General features: G+C 36.4%; 1 protein-coding gene across 1 annotated transcript in view; it reads right to left on the reverse strand.

The window, feature by feature from the left end:
• Nucleotides 1–16,877: 16,877 nt before the first annotated feature.
• The window catches only part of HPGD (15-hydroxyprostaglandin dehydrogenase), a 30,410-nt gene continuing 22,987 nt past the window's right edge, over nt 16,878–24,300 (reverse strand). Inside the window, exons 5-7 of the mRNA XM_070948526.1 lie at nt 20,310–20,386; nt 18,959–19,122; nt 16,878–17,581 (exon numbers count right to left, since the gene is read on the reverse strand). Of these exons, the coding sequence (XP_070804627.1) occupies nt 17,464–17,581; nt 18,959–19,122; nt 20,310–20,386 (359 nt within the window). The 3' untranslated portion in view covers nt 16,878–17,463. The remainder of the gene's footprint in view (nt 17,582–18,958; nt 19,123–20,309; nt 20,387–24,300) is intronic.

The raw sequence follows: 24,300 nt of genomic DNA on the forward strand, positions 1-24,300 counted from the left end.
TGCTAAGTACTGATAACCAGTGCACAGGAGTGGGATGCAATATGACAGAGATTATACGCATTGGTGGAGTTGGACATTAACTTTTGGGGAGTGAATTAAGTTAATTAAGCCCCAAACTGGCACAATATTCAGCTGTATTCAATATTCAAAGCCAAGGCTTTATTTATTTATTTATTTATTTATTTATTTATTTATTTATTTATTTATAGCTCTTTTTTTCCAGGTGTTGTTGGAAGGTTAATGATCAGTGCCCCAAGTACTTTGGAGAATTATTACATTGTAAAATACAGTTTCAAAACTTAATTGAAGGCTGGTAATTTACGTACCTATCGTTGAGGTGGAATGTGGCTACTTCTATTTTGTCAGACTTTGTTTGAAATGCAATTTATTTGAGACGACCTATATGACAGATAGCCAACACTCCTTTCCAAGCCAAACTGGCTGACCTCTAGATTTCCAGCTCCCTGCCAGATGTATGGAGTGAGTGGAGAAGAAGTCCGGACGTCATGGCAGAAAGCAAACTGTCTGAAGAGAGTTTAATTCAGGCAACTGGAAAAGAGCCAGTCTTGATCCCAGCCAGTTTGGATGCTATGGAGCCTCAACCCCTCCCTCCTCCAGCAAAGCTGCAAGACAGCCAAGGTCAGACAATCGTGCCACAAACCAAGAAAAAAAAAGATGAGTATTGGTGGGCTTTGCCATAATCCGCAGAGGCTGAGTTTCCCTTCCCAAATGCGCAAGGGAAGGGGAAACCCCTGAGTAAATTGGGGAGGGCAGACTGGCTATGGGACTGGCAGCAAGCCAGGCACCAAAAAGCTTCAGGGAAGCCACTCGAGAGCCCCATAGGCAAATTGAAGGAGAAATTTGACCGTGCCATCATTCGGGAGGAGGGGCTATCGTGCAGGCCAAAGGAGAAGGGGGAGCCAGTTTGGTCTGCTGAACCGAGAGACCATAGACTGAAGCACAGCCCTCCCCCCTCCCATAGCAGAAGGAGAGGAAGCCCAAAGATGCATCCATGGGTTCCCCCCTTACACAGCAAGCAGAGCAGCCTAGATAGGACATCACCTCCCTACCCTAGAAGGAGAGATGAGGAAGAGGACCAGCGGCACCGAGGGCAGGCTTACAGAGTCCCGCAGTGGGAGGAGAGGGCAGCAAGGGAGGACCCACCCCGTTTCAGAAGGAAGTTCGATGGCGACCCAGACCAGCTAGCGCAATTCCTTAATACAGCTGAGATCTACATCGAGCGCTATGGACACGTCTACCCATTTCCCAGAGCCCTAGTGAGTGCAATTTCAGAAGGGTTGGAGGGAGAAGCAAGGAGGTGGTCAGCAGCCCTCTACAAGAACAGGGCCCCCCAACTGCAAGACGCAGATGGGTTCTTACAACTACTACGAGTCCAGTTCGAGGAGGCAGAGGAGGACCCCTATGTGGAGGACGAGCTCAGGAACCTAATGCAGAAGGCCCATCAGAGAGGCCCATCAGAGAGCATATCCGTGAATTCAGGAGAGTCATTGGGACCTTACCTCCCTTACCAGAGCGACTACTAGTGTATTTCTTTAGAACAAGCCTAGACAAGCGAATCGCCCAAGTGACCGCTTATCGGGACATCCCGAACCGACTCTCCAAATGGTTCTGAGTAGCGATAAAAATTGACAGATGGTTACGGGCCAACGACATGTCAAAGCAACCAGATGGCAAGCAGAGAGGCCAGCCAGACCAGGGACCACCCAGTAGACGAGAAACCACAGCACCACAGCCTTCCCAGAGGCCAGTCCCACGGAACCCGCTAAGATGCTATAGGTGTGGGGGGATTGGTCACCTGGCAGCAGCGTGTGGAACCCCTGACCCCGAGGTCAGACCCACCACCCAAGGCACGACCAGAACGAGGGCCCAAGCGTGCCACCAATGCGCCACGGAAAATCCCCTCACTATGAGGTACAGCGAATTCTCGATTCGAGGTGGCATAGGGGACACCTCCAATACTTAATCAAGTGGAAGGGTTACCCCTTGTCAGAGGCTTCCTGGGTGAAAAGCAGAAACATCTAAGCTGACCGCCTTATAGCCAAATTCCATGCAGATCACCCGGGCAAGGCGGGAGGGGGTGGGACACACACCCGGACCGGGTAACGGTACTTAACTCATTGTTTGTCTTACACAGGCCACCCTGGAAAAATGAAGGGGGAGGGGCCGGATGTCAGCACTTCAAGCTGCATTTACTCTAGTGCTGACATAAGAAGGAGAAGCGGAGGCATCTGGAAAAGGACGTTTGACTTTTCACCTACTTATTTTCCCTGGAGATAATATCCCCTAGGAGATGGGATGGGAGGGGTGAAATTCCTTTGAGCTGGAGCAGTAGATTAGAGGTAGAGTGACTTGGAAGATGGCCAATGAGTGCAGAGGAGTGGGGAACGGAAAGGGAGGGTTTTGGGTCTGGAAGTCAGTGTTGGCTACGATGGAGTCGGAGTTAGAATGTCGTGCTTATAAATGGGAGTTTTTCATCAAAGACTTTGTTTGAAATGCAATTTATTTGAGACGACCTCGAAACCTGACACCCATATAGATATGCATAGAAAAAATTTTGAAGGAGGAAGAAATTATTGTTTTGATTTGTGTGAACTAATTGTAATTGAAACTGTTCCAATGTCAGTTCTGTACAGATGTAATCAAAATATCTCTTTTGAATGTGATTCCAGCTATTAATAGCCATAGTGCTATTTATCTTTATTATGATTTCTTTTAAACTTAGAAGAAATATTTAAGCTCTAGATTTTAATATTGATTCCATGTTATCTCAACTCCCTAGCATGCATTTTATAGGTTTTTTAAAAATTTTCTTATCAATACTAATTTTTCTTTTTTCCCCAATGTAATATTGTTGTTGTCCCAGTAATCAAAAGAAACTGATTGAGTGAAAGAATAATATCTGTGCACAAGAGTCATATATCATTGGAATTGTGGAAATTTCAAAATCAGGAGAGGTATAAAATTATTTGAGGATAATCTTTTTTTAGAGGGAACAGCCCAAAACAGGTCAGTAAAAATGAATAAATCCTGTCAATATGTAATGCTGGGATGGCATAAAAATAAAATTATGACCTTTAATACAATGGTCAAATCCTGTGATGTGTCTATATCTACAAAGATCAAAGCCACAGTATTTCCTGTGACACTCTATGGAAGTGAAAGTCTGACTTTAAAGAAGCAGGATAGGAAGAGTATTGACACCTTTGAACTTTGGTATCGGAGGAAGATACCTGAGAATACTGTGGACAGCCAAGAAAACAAATTGGAGGGAGGGAGGGAGGGAGGGAGGGAGGGAGGGAGAGATCATTAAACAAATAAACCAAGAGTTCTCACTTGAGATACAAATGACCAGGCTCAAATTGTCCTGCTTCAGACACATTATGCAAATTCCCAACTCTCTAGAAAAGGCTCTAATGCTGGGAAAGGTGGAAGGAAAGAGAAGATGACCAGCAGCAACATGGTTAAGAGTGCATTGTTGGGAAACTTAAAAGAACAGGTTGTGGTCTACTTATGGGGTTGGTAGGAGTTGGAAATGACTTGATGATACATAACCAATAGAATGGTCAGTAGAATGGTTTTCCTGTTTGAACAGCAATTCAGTTTACAACATTTTTGTGGTAGACACACCTTTGCTTTAATATTATAATAAAAAGAATAATGCTGACTGCACATACTAAACCTCCCACTAGGTGGCAATGAAGTAACATTAACAACAGCTAAAAGTATTAGACTCTGAAGGACAAGATCAAGTGAAACCGAGATCATTTAAATACAAAGCTCTTGCTCAATTTATTCCTTGGCAGTCAGTTAAAGGTGAACTTTTTCTATTATGTGCTTAGCAAATTCAGTAGTTTGAGTAGCCCCAAAGAACAAACTGGAATCAATGAGCTACAATGGCAAGGTGGAAAGGCACTTGATTTCAGGAATAAATCTTGTTATAGGACCCTGGGAAGCAAGATGCTATGAACCTAGCATTCTTGCCAGTACGAAATTACCTGCGCTGTAGCTCCAGAAGAAATACTGGGGAATTTTTTTTTTCTGGAGCAGTATCTGAGATAATTAACAGATTTGTTAGTAAAGAGAGACACATGCTCCATAGCAGTGTAGGAGATGGAACAATGTCACAGATTGTGGATTGTAGTGTAGGATTCCAAGGGTCCCAAATTAATTTTGGGGGGCATTTAGCTTTAAGCAAGAATGAATTTTTAAGAGTATACAGTCTCTGTCACAGGTAATACTTTTCCTAACAATTTCCCATAATTTACATGGGAACCTTTTTTTGGCATAATTTTTGCATTTTGATATTTACCTTAGTTCAGTGTAATACTTCTTACATACATACATACATACATACATACATACATACATACATACGGTATAATTAATGACAGTTTTTCTGAAATATGGAGAACTTTTGCAATTAGCATAGATAGACCTGAGCAAAATACTCATGTTTGATCTAAGAAAGCTTCTAATATTAAAAGCACAAAGACAATTAACAGGAGAAAACATTACTCATATAGTCTTTAAGAGAACCAGTTTAGTGTAATGGTTAAGGCATCAGGCTAGAAACTGCAAGTTCATAAGTTCTAGTCCCCTTCTTAGGCAAAAAGCCAACTGGATGATCTTGGGCTACTCACATTCTCTCAGCTCTAGGAAGGAGGCAATGGTAAAGCACTTCTGAAAAACCTTGCCAAAAAAAAAAAAAATGCCAGCACTTGTTCAGACAATCTCCGAGAAATGGACATGATTGAACAGGAAAAATAAAAATCTTTAGACTGGTCTACCTTTTTGTTAGATTTGTGAGAGGTGGATCCAGAATGTTATATTATTTTATTCAACAAAACTGATTGTGCAAACTGTAGTCCAACCAGTGGTGGGTTCCTCCCGGTTCCCGGTTCGGCCGAGCTGGTAGCAGTGACGATATGATGTCACCGAACCGGTTCTCCCCCCGCCCTCCACCCCCCCACGTTATTCTTACCTTTTATTTGGTCCCACCCCCAATCTATTGCTGCCTCCTGAGTCCCAGCTGATGACTAGAGGGAAAAAAACTGTTTAAACTCTTGCCGCGGGGCTTCAAAGGGCCGTCCTACAGCTGATCAGTGTTAAAAGCAAACAAATGAGTCGGGTCATAAGTGCGAGGACTGGTCGTAAGTACGAGGACCTTCCAGAGATGATTCTGACCAGCTAGCCACGCCCACCTAGTCACATGACCTCCAAGCCACACCCACAAAATAAGCCACTCCCACAGAACCGGTAGTAAAAAAATTTAGAACCCACCCCTGAGTCCAACATATCATGCAAATCTTGCATTTTATCTACACCACTTTAAGAAAAAGACAAAAACATTTTACTGAATGAGTGCAGTTGTGAATTTTATGCAGATTTGCTGCTGAAATTGTTTATAATAGTTATTAAATAGAAAGTAAAAAGGTAAAAAATGGCATCAATCATGTCAGACTAAAGGCTGAACTGTTAAAAAAGTTTTAACAAGCGTATTTGTGAAACTCAATGAGTCAGTGAGACCCAGCTTTGTATCCTATGATAAGCCAGTAGCAATAAAATGTATAGCTCCCACATTGGCACATTTTCAACTGTTGAGCAACAATCATACCTAATTAATATACTGTGTTTTGATGCTTGTTTCAAAGTATCATTGGTACGTAACATATGATGTGACTCATATTGTAAGAGTTTTAATTGATTGTAATGGATCTAACTGCCTGTCATAAAAAGGGCACAGATACTTTCAAAATGTATTCCTTAGTTAAGTATGATAAATTAGATGACAAAAGATTTATTCATACCCAAATTAGTCTTGAGAAATATTTCAAAATCTTAAGAAACTATTTCTAGATAGCTATGGATCATCCCATCTCCTTATAAAAAAGTATGTTACTCAAATCACAGTGGAGTCATGCATATATCTTTAAAAATTGTAGGAGGAAGAAGGAATATTAGGTATGTTTCTGCCTTGAATTATTTATAAAAGTAATAAGGGTAGCATAAGAATATTTAATAAATAAAATCAATCAGTCAATAAACATATGTTCATGAATTCTCTTCCCTTTCTTACTTAAAGAAGGCTATCCACATCCACTATAGACACTGATTATTTGTTTACTGGATTATGGTACATCTTGCATAGATTATATATATATATATAATATATTACATCTATTATACATCTTATACATCTTATACATCTAATAAAACATCCACAGAATTAATATAAAGCAGTAAGATAAAAAATAAGATGAACAAACCAATATGTAGTATACACAAAACCTGTGCTAGAACATTATGTCCCTGTTTGTTTGCACTTATTTAATTAGTATGTTCATGTACAACTACTCCCCGCAATATCACTTTATAGTAGAGGTTATCATCTAGCCAGTTCAATCCAGTTCTTGTGAAAAAAATATTCACAAATTTTATTTTTTCTTGTAAGTACTAATTGGACAAGGACAATGATCTGGCATCCTCCTTAGTCTGTGACTGGGAATCAGCTGGCCACAAAGGACAGGGTATCTCTCTGCTTGGTCTTTAACAGGATGTAGCAAGAAGTATGCTTAGAAAGGAAAAGAGGTATTGGCATTAAAGACTGACATATATTTGCTGAAGTTTTCTTTCCATGCAAGGGTAAACTGTATGTTATTTACTTTATTTACTTTAATGGTGCACATTTTGGTCGTAATATTTGCTGTAGTGTATCTGCTAAAGCTTGCTCTTATGTAGGAAGTCAATCAATAGAGCTCAGTTGATGCAGTTCAGTTGATGGATTTAATTCCAACTAAATAGGCTTAATGTCTTTTTAAATGGCACGAGACTTAAAGAAAGTTTGTTGCAACTCATTGAAATAACTATCCCTCTGGAATTCATTTAATCTGCATGTCCAGCTGACATTTACACCCAAATACTCAGGAGATTCAATTAAGATAAGTAAGTTTCCTGTTTGTGAAATACAAGTTACTTCATTTTCCTGAGTGATTTTAAAGAGAGAGAAAAGCTGTCTCCCTTCAGTATTCTGTGCTTGGAAGATAAACACAGAGCAGGAAAGAACAAAGTTCAGTTCTTTGTAACAGGCAGTGGCCAACATGTGATTTCGTCTTATATATTAAATTGTTGATGAATAGACTTAACAGAAAGCTAAATCAGTAGGAAATGTGGGCCAAGATCCAATGAATTCAGAAGCAGTTCCATGACGCCAAGCTAGATTAACCCTTGGTCTTTCTCAAACAAACAAACAAAAACAAAATTACCACTGTTTATGTTGCATGGTAATTTTTAAAAACAAGATATTTTAATCTGAATTGCAAAGTGAACACTTATAATTGTCAAAATATGCATGCAAAAAGTCAGTTTTGGAAATGCACAAGAGATTTTTAAAAATCAAATTTTAGTAGACTACAACAAGGCTGTGGGCGAGCCCATGTTGCTTATTTGAGCTTTGTGGAAACTGAGAAAAAATGCTGTTCAATGTTGCAACAATGTGTCTAGACTTAGTAGATATGGGCACACAAACTGAAGTTTAATTTTAGGATCAATTTACTTTTCCGGCAAAGGGTCAATTGACCTTAAGCAGATTTCCATGGTACTACTAAACTTATATTGTACTTCTAAATTATGAATGGTAGCTGGGAAAAGATGCTTGGCTTTCTCCCATTAGACTGAGATTATAATTAGCTCTTGAAATACTTAAATAGCTCTTAGAATGTCATGTGACTTTCTGGACTCATTCAACTTATTCAACATAAGATTCAAATTCAACACTTGTAGGATTATTCCCCCCCCCCTTAAAAATGACTGTTTGGAAACAATTTTTTACCTGCTTTCCATAGTACTCTCCACAGTACTACAAAATTAAAATGAAAACAATGACAATTTGACTGGAAAATTGTGAGTCTTTTGCAGTTTGGCCAAGCTGCACATCAGGTGGTTCCTAAACCTGATAACCTTCAGGTTTCTGCTAGAATGTTTTTAATTTAATTTTTTAAAATTTTAATTAAATACATTGTATGCAGAATACTTGTAAATATACCGTATTTCCCCAAAAATAAGACCCGATCTTATATTTTTTTTAACCCCGAAATAAGCACTTGACCTTATTTTCGGGGAAGTCTTATTATTTTGTGGTGCGTAGAGCAAGACAAGGCTCCTCTTGCTGTCTTACCTGATTTCCAGCTCCATTGCGTTTCTCGCCATTGTGTGCAGGGAAACAAGTTGTACTGTAAAAAAACACTTCTCACGAGTTCAATCAATTAATTCCAATTTCTCGAATGCCCACCCCTTCACTGGGTCTTATTTTCGGGGAGGAATTATTTTCGGGGGGGGGCTTATTTTAGTGCATGCACTCAAAAGCCCGGTTGGGCTTATTATACAGGGAGGTCTTATTTTCGGGAAAACAGGTACTTTTCAAATAAATACTAGGTAACAACATTAGTTGGTAGCAGAAAGAATTTCTAAGCTTGCTTTGCAAACATAGAGCAGCCTCTGTTCTGAGTAATTCATGACCTGTTGAAATAATTCAATTATGGTACAAATATCAAATAAATGGATAAAAATGATAAGTATGATTGGAAAGAAAACTGTGAGTCTAAGGTTCCACATTATTTTAAATGTGGTCTAAATAATATTATGAAGAAGAGAATCACAAGAAGAGAAACTGCAAGAAAAGAAGAAAAGAGAATCCATATGAATCTCTCGAAATTAAAATTGAATAAATGTCTGTATCCATATGTTTTCATTTTGAAAAAGTTCTTGATAAATGGACAAGTTGTAGAAGAAACATTTGGGGTAAAATAGATCAAAAGTACCCTTATCTCATTTTAAAATAATAAAACATTAAACACTGATAATTTGAAGTGTCATATTTTCTGGGTACTTCAGACTGGTGAGAATTTAGCATGAAAGATAGAAAAAATGAAAATGGTAAGATCTGCTATCGTTCCTGAGCTGACTTAAAGCAATTATTTCAAACTAATTTAAAGTTGTAGATGAAGGAACAGTGTAGCAACTTAGAGCAGATACTTGATTTCCACATCCTACTCTGGCTCTAAATGATCTTCTAAACCAGAGGTGTCAAAGTGGCGGCCCGCGGCCGGATGCATCAGGTGCAGGCCACATCCACCCCAGCTCCGCAAATGGGAAAAACATCGTGAAACGTCATGTGATGGCAATGTGACACAGTGAGTTTGACAATCGTGTTCTAAACCAATGTTTCTCAACCTTGGCAACTTTAAGATGTGTGGACTTCAACTCCTAGAATTCCCCAGACAGCCATGAATTGCCCATGTTGGATGGGGAATTCTGGAAATTGAAGTCCACACATCTTAAAGTTGTCAAGGTTGAGAAGAACTGTTCTATAGTGTGACAGGTGATGGAGGACTGGGTGGATTGACTTGGGCATACTAAATTTCCATTAAACTGATTGCAACCTTTTTATAAAAGGGAAAAGTAATAGAGCGTGCCATGGAAGAAAGAGAAGAGATCCAAACATTGGTAACTGAGCATTAACATAACTATTAATAAGCATGTTATTTTTATTATTTTAGAAATAGGCATTCTTCTCCATAACAAAATGGACTCAATTCCATAACTAACATGTCTGATTATTGAATGATAGTGGCGACACTGGAGAAATATAAAGCCATTAAGTCCAACAACCATATTATGTATCTGCACTATGGTTAGTGGAATATTAGTTTTCTTTTAACTGTGAATTGATATTGATTTGACATTGTTGACATTGTTGTCTTCTGCTTCTGTCTGTAATTATCTCCCTTTTTGTTGTTTTCAAAGAATGTAGCTAAATAGCTCTATATTGTATCTCAACAGAATATTTTGTCTTTAGTGTTTTAGGAGCAGTTGAATTTTAGGGAAAGGTCAAGGCTTCGTTGTGTAATATGTTAAATATATACTTAATTTGAGATACTATCAGATTGTTCTGTAAGTGACAACGCAAACTCAATTTCTTTTCATTTTGTTAACTGGATGCCTGCCAGCCTATTTAGTTTGCAGAATACTTACTACTTAGAAATCCCAGAAAGCATTTCTTTTCATTAGTATTATTAAGGAATGAATTATTAAGGAATGGTGATCCATTCTATTTACAGAAGGCTACAAGGTTTAAAATTCATTCCAGATCTTTGATATACAGTAACATCCTATAGCTATTATGAGTATATAATAATTCTATTAATTAAATTATTTTCCCATTTTGGGATGAATTGTAAAGAAAGCCCTTATGGTTATAGATTACTCTGTGACATCTGTATACACAATATATACATAAATACTGTATAAAAGAGACAGAGAAAAACAACACAGGAGACAGAAAGGGGAAAAAGCAGCTCAAAAATTAGCTAGGATAGTTTCTGTTAGTAAGGCATTTGAGCAAGAATTGTGACTATCCAGATACTAATAGAAGGGCATCATTCAATTTGCCTGTTAGATAAGTATTGGGAGTAGATACAATTATCACTAATGGTTTGAATCATTCTGGTATTTCAATATTTCATTCCAGGATGGAACAATACTGGTGTCTCCTGTGCAACCTTTTAAGGTTCTTTTTTTTTTAAATGACACAGTGTGTTACTTACTACCTCTAATCCCAGTAGTGATATAATCATTAGCAATTTTCTTTCCATGAGATCAACACAAGTATGCAGATAGAAAGAAGTAATTTTCATGTATGTCCTCTAATTTTATTAATTTTAGGTTTAGTTTTTCCATTCATTGCCTGATCTGTGATAAAGCTGATTTAAAGTTGCTTTACTTTTCTCATGGGTGTGCACATCAAGAAATAGCAAGTTTGTTCATTTTCTCTAGTATTTGGCTTTTACTATGTTTCCCAGATCTTTATCTATCTCTAGTACAAATTTCCACCATGGGAGGGGCAGAGCTGGTCTCTCTCTAGAAATGAGATATAATTAGATACCTGTGTAGTATGCTATAGGACAAGGGTTGGAAACCTTAAACACTCAAACAACCACAAAAGTCCTAACCGGAAACCCCTGTTCAATTCTGGAGCCAACTGGAAGTCCGGTTCCCCCATCATAGTCTCTTCCTAGTGCAGCATCCTTTTTCCTCTGCTGACCGGAAGTCTGGTTCCACCACCATAGAGTCTCCTCCTAGCGCAGCATCCTTTTTCCTCTACCTGTCCTAACCGAAAGCCCTATCAATTGTGGAGCCGACCAGCAACAGGGAGCCACAGCAGAGGGATGAAAGAGCCACATAGCTGACCCCTGCTATAGGATCACCTGATTTCCATTTAGGAGCCAATCTGATGCCTAAAATTGAAATGGTAATTACATTATGGACATTAATTTATAATGCAGAAGAGAGAACATCATAAACATGTTTTAAATATGAATTGGTATGGGAGTGGCTTAGATTGTTTCAGGAGTTTTACAAAAATTAATGCTAAAATGAAGTGCTGCTGACTAATAGACCTGTACCTAATCATTTATTGAGATGAACCGATCCAGTGATCAGATGACACTGTAGCTGAAGGCTATCATACATTCCAAACTTTCTTTGATCTTTTTGACAGAATATTTTTGAAAAATTATTTCAATGAAGAGTTTCTACTTTTTCAATCAAGAACATAGTGCTCTGTTGCCTCCCATTATCAGCTTTTGGCTTGGTAAAGGAATACAAATATAAGAATCTCAGCCTACCTATAACTTTAAGAGACCAGAGGTTTTCCCCCTGCCAGGACAGAAGCCTTCATTCTTCTTTGTAATAGCATGTGTTGTATGTCTGGGAAGGCAACTAAGATAGTTATTTACACCAGTATTTTCAGTGACAGGTAGTTCCTGTCAGCACACTGATGGCAGATATACAGTAGAAAAAGAACAGAATATGTCTGTCCTCATAACATTATAGTATTTGCAAAGATCAGCATAAACATCTTGTTTTAATCTTGGATGAGTTTTGGATGATGCGCACTTCATATAACTCTAAATGCATAATTATCTCAATACAACTGTATAATATACAATGACACCCATTTCTTAAGATAGTTATAAAGTGATAATTGATATAAACAATTCTCTAACAATTGCACAAAGTATAAACCAATAACAGTAATAGAATTGATTCTAGAGTATAGAAGCCAAATGGGAAAAGGCTTTAAAACTTGCGAGGCAAATTAATATGAGGGGAAAAACTAATTAACCATGACTGTATTATTGAACCAAGGATACAAAATATAATTTACTTTTTAAAATAACTCAGATAGTGAACTCTTGATATTTAAACTGCTAATATTCCTGAATATCTAACCAATGTGATCTGTTCAATTGTATCTACTTCTAGGTAGTTCTATAGACCAGTTCTCTCCACATTTTTCAATCTAGTATAGCTTCTTTCAGTTGTTTTATGCTCTGGCTAGTGTCATCTTTGCTGATGTCTAGCTGCTGTGGTTTTTGGCAGCCTCATTTCCTTTTGCTGCTGACCATTCCAAGCATAAGCACCTTTTCCAGTGAATTTTGAGTGGAATTTTTTGAGTGGATTTTGCCACGGCAGGGGCGTCCCGGATATCCCAGGCAGTTTTCCCTGTCAGCCCTAGCAAAGCGGTTCTGTCTCCCCAAAGGGCCACCCACCCACCAGCTGACCGAGCCAGGCCTGAAGCGGTGCATCTCCCATCATGGGTTTGATGTGTGACCCGACCTCAGAAGGCAAAAGTGTGCTGGACCGCTGGGAAGGCCGCATGGAAGGCAGGCAAGCATGGCTGGGCCACGGGAGAGTAGGCTGGTAGCTCTCTTCCCCATGGCTGGGCAGCCCCAGCATGCTTGCCTGCCTTCCATGTGACCTTCCCGGTGGTCCGCTTGCTCGCCTTCCTCCTCCACCACCACCTCCTTGTTTAGGTGGTGGTGGGGGAGGAAGGTGACCGGTCCACAGTCCGGAAGGCAAGCTGATTGTAGTTTTCAGCAGCCCCCAGCCAGCCACAGCTACTGGAAAGCGGCTGGCAAAAAAGCCTCTGAAAAGGCTTCTTTGCCAGTTGCTTTCTCTGCAGGCTGCCAAAACATACCAGCTGCTGCTGTTGCTGCCATGTTCTTCGCGCATGTGCATCCCATTGAACTTGCAAGGCAATGGGATGCGCATGCGTGAAGAACATGGTGGTGACAAACATGGCGGCCGGGGCAAGTGACCGGCGACCAGGGGAACTGGTTTCGGGGGCGTGGCCAGCTGGCCACCATTACCGGTTCTGCGACCTTGACCAAATTTCCACCAACAGTTCGCACAAACCAGTCCGAACCGGTAGCAACCACCACTGCCCCACTTACTGGCCTAGTATCTTGGCTGCTATGAATATTTATTCTGAATGTTTCTATTGTTTTTAATTGTTTCTATTGTTTTAAAATGTTTTAGTAGTTTGATTGCAATATATATATTTGAATTATAAGCCACCCAGAATTATTGACTAAGAGACTATGGAAATTGGATGAATGAATGAATGAATGAATGAATGAATGAATGAATGAATGAATGAGAGAGTGAGTAAGTAAAATCTACCTTAATAAATGCCTAATAAATGCCTTTTGTTCTTGAAGAGCATCTGAAAATTGCAATCAACACAAAATATAGCAGTTACAACAGCATTTCTCAATGTCAGAAACTGAACTTCAACTCCCAGAATTCCTTTGCAACTACAGTGGTTCTATAATGCCTCTGATGAAAGATCTGTTTCCAAAATCCTGAGTGTCTTAGTGTTGACCTTTAACACTCTGAATGGCTCAAAATTTCTTCATCTGAAGAACTTTCTTCATCTCATAAAGCTATTGAAATCACAAAAAAAGCCCTTTGAAGATTACCATCCTGCTGTTGTCAGAAGCATAACGTTTGAATATTCTACTAACTCAGGGCTTCTCTTAGTGAATCTGTAGCTGTGGAATGTGCTCCCTTTTAATCAGTCTAATTTTTTAGCCTTGATTGCTAAAAAAAAAAAAAAAGTTGGAATAGAACTCCAATAAATAAATGATTAAATAATAAATTTCTGAAGTATTTTCAAGAAACATGAATGTTCTGGTTGATCTCTTTCCAATGTGTAATATGTAATTTATACAGTTATTTGCTTTTGGATTATTTATCCTCTCTTAAGTAATGTTTATTTTTTAATAAATGTAGATATATCGTTATTAAATATGTATTGATATAGTTCTACAGATCTCTAAATTGTACCCTGTTGTTTCTACATATCGTTAAAAACACATATTTATACACATTTTATATCAAATTGTTTTGTAAATCCAGTCATAGGAATTAATTTGCAGGAATGTATTTGATTAGAAAGTAGATCACATCAAGAGCAAAATTGGCATGTATTTTAGGTCTGTATCCAATTATACTATCTTCTTTATACTTAAATTTTGGATCTCTTAATTGTTTCTACAAACATTGGATATTTCAAATATTCTTTATTGTACGGTATCTGTTGCTGTCAGTTTCTTTTCCTAACCTTTTGGATGTCATACACCAGGGATGTCAAACTCAATTTCATTGAGGGCTGGATCAACATTGCGGTTGTCCTTGGGGGGCTGGGAGATGAGGGACATGGCTGGGGTGGTTGCGACTGACTGGGCATAGCCTGGAGGGGGGGGCATGACCAGCTTGACATTGCTCATGTGGGGGACACTTGTGGGGGTTGCGCAGGGTTGGGGAGGGAATTCCTCACTTCCTAATAGTTTCATATGAGAATTCTACTCCTAGCAAAAATCTGTAGCCAAAGCACTGATTCAGCTCACAATCTTGTATAATTTCTTAGTTGCCACAGCCATTTTATCTCTTCATTTTAGACTTTGATGCATTTTCCTTTTGTTATATTAGTTCTTGGGACCACTTTGAATTCCAAGCTGGTGCTGGGAGATTTATTTTTGGCACCATGGCTAAATTCACATATTAATGTTAAGCTAGATTTTTGTTAAAACTGTAGTACTGTGGTTTGTGTATAATCCTAAAACATGAAAACTAGATTAATATATCATATGAAGACAGAAAGGATGGTGTGATGGCTCAGCTGTTAAGACACTGGGCGTGTTGCCTGGAAAGCCAGCAACCCAGGTTCAGGACCTGAGCACCACATGATGGGATGTCCTCACACCAGTTCCTCCAACCTAGCAGTTTGAAAGCATGCAAATATGAGTAGATAAGTAGGTATAACTTTGGTGAGAAGGTAGCGGTGCACTGTGATATCATGCTGGCCACATTACTGCAGAAATGTCTTCAGACAGCGTTGGCTCAATGATCTTGAAATGAAGATGAGCAACACCCAGTATAAGTGCAATGACTAGTGGAGTAAAATCCGCAGGGACTCCTTTACCTTTTCTACAAAGATAGTAATAAACAAATATTATAGAGTAACATCCTATGTTAACTAGGCCTATGACTGTTGGCCTCTTATGGTTTCATCTTGTCTTTGTATTTAATATTTATGTGAATCTGAGGAAGAGATTTCAGGGTTTTTGTCAGAACTCTGATGACACCCAACTTTATATCTTTTCTCCATTTCAATATAAGAAAGCTGCCCACATTCTAATTTGATGACTGAATCTGACAATCAGGAGTGTCTATAGTGTAATAAAAAAAAGTCAAGACAATAGCCATAATGGTACGATTGAAGCTCTGCCAATTATTATTATTTTTTGGTCTGACTGTGCGTGTCACATAAAATTGATGCATACTCTAATCCATGGTTGTCCAACCTTTTGGCTGTGCATTGCTGCATTGAATAAGAAGAACTGTCCTGGGCCACATATAAAATATATATTTAATGTATATAAATAACAATTTTTTATTTTTATTCATTTGTGGGGCCAGATTACTGTCTGGGTCACATGACGCCCATGGGCCATATGTGGACACTATGTCCAAACAGTTTCTGATCAGTTAAATAAAATAATCAGAAATCAGGGGTTTTATTTAAACTAGACTCATAGTTTGGATGTATTCTTCAATTCAGACATGAATATGGATGATGAATTTTCCTGCTGGTTTATGGTATATTTGGTCTCTCTTCTGTGCCAAATGCTCCATTCTTGAAGATACCAGTAATTGCTGTCTGAATAAATTACCCTCAAGGCTTAGCAGGTTAGGTGATGGTTTTGATATCAGGCAGGCATTTGCATATTTATGCAGTTCTATGGAAACAACTCCCTTAATCAGTGGAATAAATATATAAACAATTAGTTTCTCACCCCTCTATGGCCACCTAAAAGTTTCTCATACTTGGCAGCTTTCCAGTTATCTGGAAGACTTCTAGGTGTCTGCCTATGTTGTCTTTCATTGAATTCTTCAGCCAAGGTGTTAAAATAATAAACATATAACACAGCAGTATGTGTATGAGAGAGAAAGAGACAATCTGCAAGTTTTTTTAAAGGACTTATTTACAAACAAATGGTGCCCTGTTATCTCAGCAGCCTCCAATCTTTCTGGCTCTGCGGATTGACAGTTGCAGCAGGGAGTAAGAGTAGATGGTTTCACTCTGGTTTGTATATGCGTCTGATTCTGATGAGTATTATTGTATTGGTTAGGCATGAAACCAGCAGAGTAACCTTGAGCCAGCCACTCTCAGGTCTTGAAAGAAAGCAATGGCAAGCCACTTCAAAAAATCTTCCCAAGAAAAATTCAGGGGCTAGTCTAGTGATCAGGAATAAAAACTAACTTGAAGCCACAAAAATAAGTAAAAATATTTTTAATTTAACATTGTATTCCAAATGTTTAAAATTTTGTGTTGACTCATGATATTGTACCTAAAAGTACAATATTCTGCCAGCAGAAATCACTCACTCTCTCAGAAAAAGCTTTTGTTCATTTATTTTTCTAATGCAAGTTTATTTTGTGAGAAAGGTGAACCAAATTATGAATTCTATTTTAATGTAACTAGATAACAATCTTACATTTAGCATAATGATTGAGCGAATATTATTTGACAGGTTCAACTAAATAACTACAGTATATATTGTTAAATATGTCTGTAGAAGTGGGGAAAAAAGACTTGGCAAAATTCATTACAAAGATAAAATTATTTAATTTGAATGAAATCTTAAATATGCAATCCTGTACTATGTAAATCAGATCCTGAAATTCTGTCATGCTGCTTGGATTAATTTATGAATAACAGAGCGTGTAATGTTATTTCTTTTATCTTAAATCTATAAAAACTCTAAATTGATTAAGCCATCACTTACTAAACATCACATTTATAACTCTACTTTTCACAATTAAAATTATATAGTATATTTTTACAGCATTTGAAATATTAATTGATGAAAATATAAGTAATTTCTAATACCAAAAATCCTTCACGTATTGGCAGAAGTTTTCATATTGAAATGAAGTATTAACATAACCAAGATATTCTTCTAACAGTTTAGTATTCCTGAATTTAGGAAAGGAAATATTATGAACTATTCCATGAAAAAATAGAAAGGTTTATTTTTATGGCGATGTACAATATTCATGAAAATTAATTCCTTGTTTTGTAATCTTCATAATTTCTCCATTTAATGAATCATCTTCAAGGATTTTTATCAGTCCTTCAGCAATTAGTGACGGGCTACAAATAAATTCATATGACATAAATTAGACAAGGCTGACTATAAATATTAGAAATCATTTCATATTTCCTAAACTATTAAAAGGAAAAATAAACAAATTTCTGTCTTTGCAATGATAAATATACTTGAGGACCAGTCAGTTAAATAATGGTGTAATCTAAGATTTTTATTCATTTTCCTATCATAATGATAAAAAAGCAGATATTTTATATGACAAAACTTATAGTACTTTTAATACCGGATAAAATATTCTGATATTTGTCTCTGGGATCTTGCAAGAGTCGAAATAAAAGTCAGTTATTAAGCTTATACATGCCTCACTCATTCATCTGAAACAATTACAGGTAGTCCTCAACTTACAACCATTTGTTTAGTGACCATTCAAAGTTACAACAGCACTAAAAATGTGAATAATGTCCATTTTTCACACTTAACAACATCCCATGATCATGTGATCAGAATTTGGATGTTTGGTAACTGCTTCATATTTATGATGGTTGCATTGCCTTGGGATCACGTGATTCCCTTTTGCAACCTTCTGACGAGCAAAATCAACAGGGAAGCCAGATACGCTTAGCAACTGTGCTACTAATTTATCAACTGCAGTGAGTCACTTAACAACTGTGGCAACAAAAGTCGTTAAATGGGGCAAAAATCACTTTGTGGTAACCTTGTGATAAGCAATCTTATGTTGCTTAATATGTATTGTTTGCTCCTTGGGCCATTATGGCTATTGAAGGAACTGTATTTAAGGGTGATGCTAAGTACACTATTTTTAAGGATTTGTCAAAGCTATACCTCCCACAAATATAACCTGTTATCTATGAGCATCTGAAGTTGCAATCACTTAATCTAATCTTCAGTTTAAAGATGTATTCCAAGTTTAAGTTCCGTATTTCTATTAATTTCCTCTTATTCTTTTTAAAATCACAATATTTTTCAAATGAAGAATTTGAAAAAGTGGAAAACACCGTTTGAACCAAGGACATTCCAAGAAAAAGCTAGTGTAGAAAATGCAACAGTTGCGCTCACACAAAATACTAAACTAAATAAACAAACAAAATATATATGCTTGGTTCGGATCTTATGGACTATGATTTAATAACTGGCAGGTGAATGCAAAGCTATGATCTATATTCTATGATCTATATTCTATATTATCCCAGGTGCTGGTTTAGTTGCTTTAAAAAACCCTGTCATGCATGTAATTACTGAGACAGCCAAGTAGAAGTATAAAATAAAAATTCCCTTTGAATCAATGTAGGTAGCCTGCAACCATATTGACATGTGCACACAGTCTTCTTGGCAGCACTATGGAAGTATATAATTTTCATTGAACTACAGACATTAAGTAGAACTGCATAATTTTTACTCACTCCAAAATGCCATAGAATTCCATCTTATCTTTGATTTCTTCTTTGAATGAATAATATAAACCCATATATTCTTCCTGGAAAGCAGTATGAAGAATTGGTGTGTTGACAAAACCAGGACAGATAGCATTTATTCGTACACCATAATTTTTTGCTCTAGCAGCCAGCTGCAAAACAGGAAACTGTATTATGTACTATTGTTGGGATATGGTAAGAAAACATTCTTTATATGGAAAAAAATATCAGGTTCTGTCTCTGACATCTTTAATTCAAAGGAACATTAAACAAACATGTAGGAAACTATGCTGAGCACAGTAGGAAATATCAGAAGAATAAATAATCTTATATAAAATACAAAACAGTTCCTAAATTTATATTGTCTACTGAATTTACAAATACTGTTTCATTCAACCAACAATAACATAATATTTTTTTATCATTTATATTTTTGTGCTGTTACTGTGTAGTGTTTTAGTGACTCCTGATTTTTTTGATCCAAAGGACTTCATTTCTCCAGGAGTTTCTATCAGTAATTGTTTCTAAACTCATATTTCTGTCATCAATGATTATATAGAACCACATAGACTTCTGTGGCCTTTTCCCAATTGCCTTCAATTTTTACAGGCATAATGTGAATGTAATGCAATTTCCATTGAGCTATGCTTTTACCTTATGCATATAAAATAGGTAAAACTTAGCTTCATTATTCCAGTAAGCAGTCTAGTTTTACTTCATCACATACTGAAGATTTGTTTTCTTTGTGATCCAGAATAATACCAAAAATTCAAAGGCTTTTCTTTTTTCATTCTTTCTAAGGATCAATCTTTCACAACCACATATTACAACCAGGAAACAATGACCTTTGTTGTCAGCTTGATGTCCTTACACTTTAATATTTCGTTCAGTACTTTCACAACCTTTCTTCTAAGCAATACACATCTCTTTATTTCATAGCTACAGTAATTGTACCTGTAAATGTTTAGCCTAGCAAAATAAACACTATTACAGTTTTTATCTTTTTTTACCTATTTGCAATGGACTATTGCACCAGCACTGACTGTTGACATACTATAATCCTACATTTGGTGGGATACTACGGATCCTTATGTTTTTGCACTCTATTTTTAATCTATATGCTGTCATGCACACATACAAAATATCATTTGTGAGTTATGTTCCTGCTAAAGGAAAAGTTTTCTTAACATTGATTTTATTTTAATGAGAACCTCAGAAAATCTTCAGTTAATCAAATCTGAATTGTGTGTGTGATTGTGTGTATGTGTGTGTGAAGGAAATGGAAATGTGGGGTTTATCAAGAAGAGAGCAAGACTTTTTTCCCACTAGTTATACTCACAGCCACTGAACGTGTAAATCCAATTACTCCATGCTTTGAAGCAGAATACACTGGTTGGTATGCAACCGGCCACAGCCCTTCAATGGTAAAAAGAAAATCAGAATTTTAAAAAGAACTTTAAAGTAACTACTTGAAAAAAAATGAAGAAAACTGTAAAACTATATGGTTTCTTTATATTATTCCATGAATTGACAATAGTTAGGCATTCAAAGAATAGGGTTAAAAATGGTTCATTTTTATTAAAGCTAGTATTCTTTGGATTTGATCCCAAAAAAGTGTTGGAACATGACACCTGTTTGCAATATTTTAAAATAGACAGATCTTTTCCAATGCCTTTTGGACACTGAATCTGAATCTTAAACTCTACAGCCATTTTGACCACCACTCAAAAAAGCAATTATGAAGAATGTTTAAAAAATGTATCATGTGAGAAGTAGAGGAGAAACATAGCTCTAATGCTATGATTGTACTTTTATTTCACAAGAATTATTTTCCCAAAATTTCATTTATACTTTAGAGATACACATTACAGTGTTTTCTGTAAATTGTGTACAGATATTTAACTTTAACTGATTGATTTGTAAAAAAACAACCGTAAAATGTCAATGAGTAGAAGAATAGTATCACAATATAAAAGCAATCATATTTATGTTTACTTTGTAGGATGTGAAATCATAGAAGTAGAAAGAAATAGGATAGAAAGATAAGGCGAAGTAAAAGAAAAATACTTCCTCTCTATGTAGATTTTTCCCACCATAGCAATTCACAATGTAAATTTACACAGTGGGAAGCGTGTTTTGCTGTCTTGATCTAGAAGTATGGACAAGTTTAAATCAGTATCTGTTAGATAAGAGCTTCCTGCTTTTCCTTGTAAAATATGTCCTGAAATAGTTTGATCCCAGCTACATCTATACAAAATACACTTTATAAACTTTGATCCTGTTGATATATTCCCCACTGTCCATCATTAAATAGAAAATCATTGGTTCATTGAAAATAAAATAAAAACAGTTTCAAATTACAATAAGGCCAACTTTTCATTAATTAAACAAAATCAGAGTAAATTTTTTATTTCTAATGAAATGCATTGGGTATAATGAGGAATATTGTCATTTTTATCTCTCTCAAATCTCCCTCTTTGATACATGCAATATAGAAGAAAGCTATCACTTCATACCTTTTTCTAATTGTATCTTGCTCTGCAGCACATTATATTACAATATGGAAGGCCCTACTCTGAACATTATCTCAAATGGGACTTTGGCCTTAATAGGAAATATGCTTAAGCTAAATTTGCTATGCTATGCTATGCTATGCTATGCTATGCTATGCTATGCTATGCTATGCTAAATTCTATGCTAGCTTTACTATTGTCCATCTTTTCACAATGGCAAAATCAAAAAGGTTTACATAAAGAAAGGAAGGTCTAACAAAAATGCAAGGGTCTGAGGAATTTCAGGACTCAGGTTAAGTTTGCTCATAATTCATTGTCAATATAATTAAAACCTGTTGACTTCAAGGAAATATTATATTAAACAATATAGAGAACCTAGATTCTTCATAAAACAAAACAAAAGTGACAGGTTGTTCTGGAAATTGATGTCATAATAATCCAGTATATTTATTCCAAATATTCAACTTTCATTCTAGATCTGATGCTTCTTAATAATCTCATTAATCTGTAATTTCTCTCCAGGTTGTCTAGCAGTATATCCTTTCCTTAAAACAATCCAAGATGCCCACAATACTGGAATCAGGAAGCAAGTAGCTAATTCTAGACTGATTCTGGAGAAAAACAAAGAATTAAGTCTTATAGAGCCTTCAGGCTCAGCACCCAATGACAGTTTTCTTTTCTTTTAAGTCTTTTGACAAAAATCTGAACAATAAAGTCTATTTCTCTGAGTAGAAAAAAGGTTATTATTTTCCAATGTATAAGTAAGTTTATCGATTATCAATATTTCTGAATATTTTCCCCAAACTTTATGATTAGAAGTTATTTTAATTTCTATTAATTAATAGCAGAAAGGATTCCAGAAAAATCATAGTACAAGTGACCATTATTTAATACTTATACCATTATAACAGAATGTTCATCCTAAAACAGAGGTCTCTAAACTTGGCAACTTTAAGACTGGTAGACTTCAACTTCAGCATTTGTGGCTGAGGAATTCTGGAGGTTGAAGACCACAAGTCTTAAAATTGCCAAGTTTGGAGACCCCTGTCCTAAAAGAACATTTCTTTGATGTGCTTACTGATTTTAAATAAATAGTTTACTCAGTTGGTAGATAGATTATAGGAAAGGGAATGGTATACAAACATTTGTGGCTACCTTGTGAAGTTTTCATTAGTAATCTACTCCAAAATATCGACAAAGTGATAACTGGCCATCAGTCTCCTTTTTTGAAAATAAAAGACTTCTATGGAACTATTTATTGATAGCATTCTGTTTTTTCCTAAATAAACTATATGCTATTTCTGTTCTCTACTATTTAATAGTTATAGAATCATGACTTTGATGCATCTTGGTTATAACTTTATTTTTGAGGGGAAGTTAGGATTAAAAACAAAGCTGATCAGATTGTCAAACCCCTCAAGTACAGAAGCTCAGAGTATTAACTAGAGAAGAACAAAAGTGATGGTATTTGGTAGTAGAAATATTAAGCAGAAATAGATTATTCAAGTTTGACTTCCCTGAAGTTTCTGGATTTTACTTTCTGTAAGTCTTTATCCTAGAAGAGACACATTTGGAAATGGCTAGTGAACAGTGAATCATCTTAAAAATTATCCTTGAAGAAAGGAGAATTGGGGAAAATAATTCCGGTCCTTTTTCAGGCCAACATTTATTTTTCTTGACTTGTTGATTGTTATTCTCATCTATAATTGCTTGACTAAACCATATCCTGTTCTCTGTGGCTGGTATTATTAGTTTTTTTGTATTTATGTAAGGTTTTCCTTTCATAGTATAACTTCCCTTTTTGCTTAAACTGGAAATAATAATGTTTAATAGTCACACATTCTCAAGCTTTAAATAATACCTCATTCAAAAGTAAGGAAACATAATCATTAAAAAAAGGGGTTTTCAGCCCCCTTTGCACTTCATATCCTAATACAGAGTCTTATTAATGTATACTCAAAATAATATCATTGACCTCAACAGAATTTATTGCAGGTGTATGGATATTAGTTTGCAGGTTTCTAAGTGTATGTCAGGAGGACCAGACAGGAAACATAACCAAGTAAGCTAATTCTACTTTATTGTAAAGCTACTGTACATCAATAGAATCTTGCAAGTCTGAAAGTACAAGTTTCTCGCTGGCTCGTTTACAGGAGGAGTCCCTTCTGATCACATTTTCCTGCCCATTTTGCAGCGGTGGGTTATTGCTGTCTCTTATCTGACTGTTCCATATCCAACATGTTTTACAACCCATCTCCTGAGGTGTTTCACATTACCATTACAGTCTATGTGAATGTCAGGAAATCTCATCACTTAAAAGAAAATTTGTGCATCATTTGGAGAAAAACGAAAGATTTTTATAATAGTATTCTTTTATTAAACTGTATATTCTGCTCTCGCTATCACTAAAAGATTATAAATTTATGAAACAAAGCATACATAACAATTAGACAGCTAAGAGATTTCATAATTTGGATATGGAGAACTATAGAAAAATTTTGATGTATAATTTTACATTATTTTTATTATATGAACCTATTATAGATATGAACTGGTGTGTATAAACGCACACACGTTCATATCTATGTTATACACACACACACATACTATGCTATGCTATTATACTTCATTTTACTACCCTATAATTACTTAATTTGGGGTAAAGACGGGACAACTGGATGGAGCTGTACTACTAATATACAGTATGAAATGGAGTAACTATTATTAAAAGCTAAAGATTCCCCTCGCACATATGTACTAATCGTTCCCGAATCTAGGGGGCAGTGCTCATCTCCGTTTCAAAGCCGAAGAGCCAGC

The sequence above is a fragment of the Pituophis catenifer genome, unplaced genomic scaffold (genome assembly GCF_029215685.1).
Source record: "Pituophis catenifer annectens isolate HBS135680 unplaced genomic scaffold, rPitCat1.0.hap2 SCAF_8, whole genome shotgun sequence".
In the NCBI taxonomy this organism is placed as follows: Eukaryota; Metazoa; Chordata; class Lepidosauria; order Squamata; family Colubridae; genus Pituophis; species Pituophis catenifer.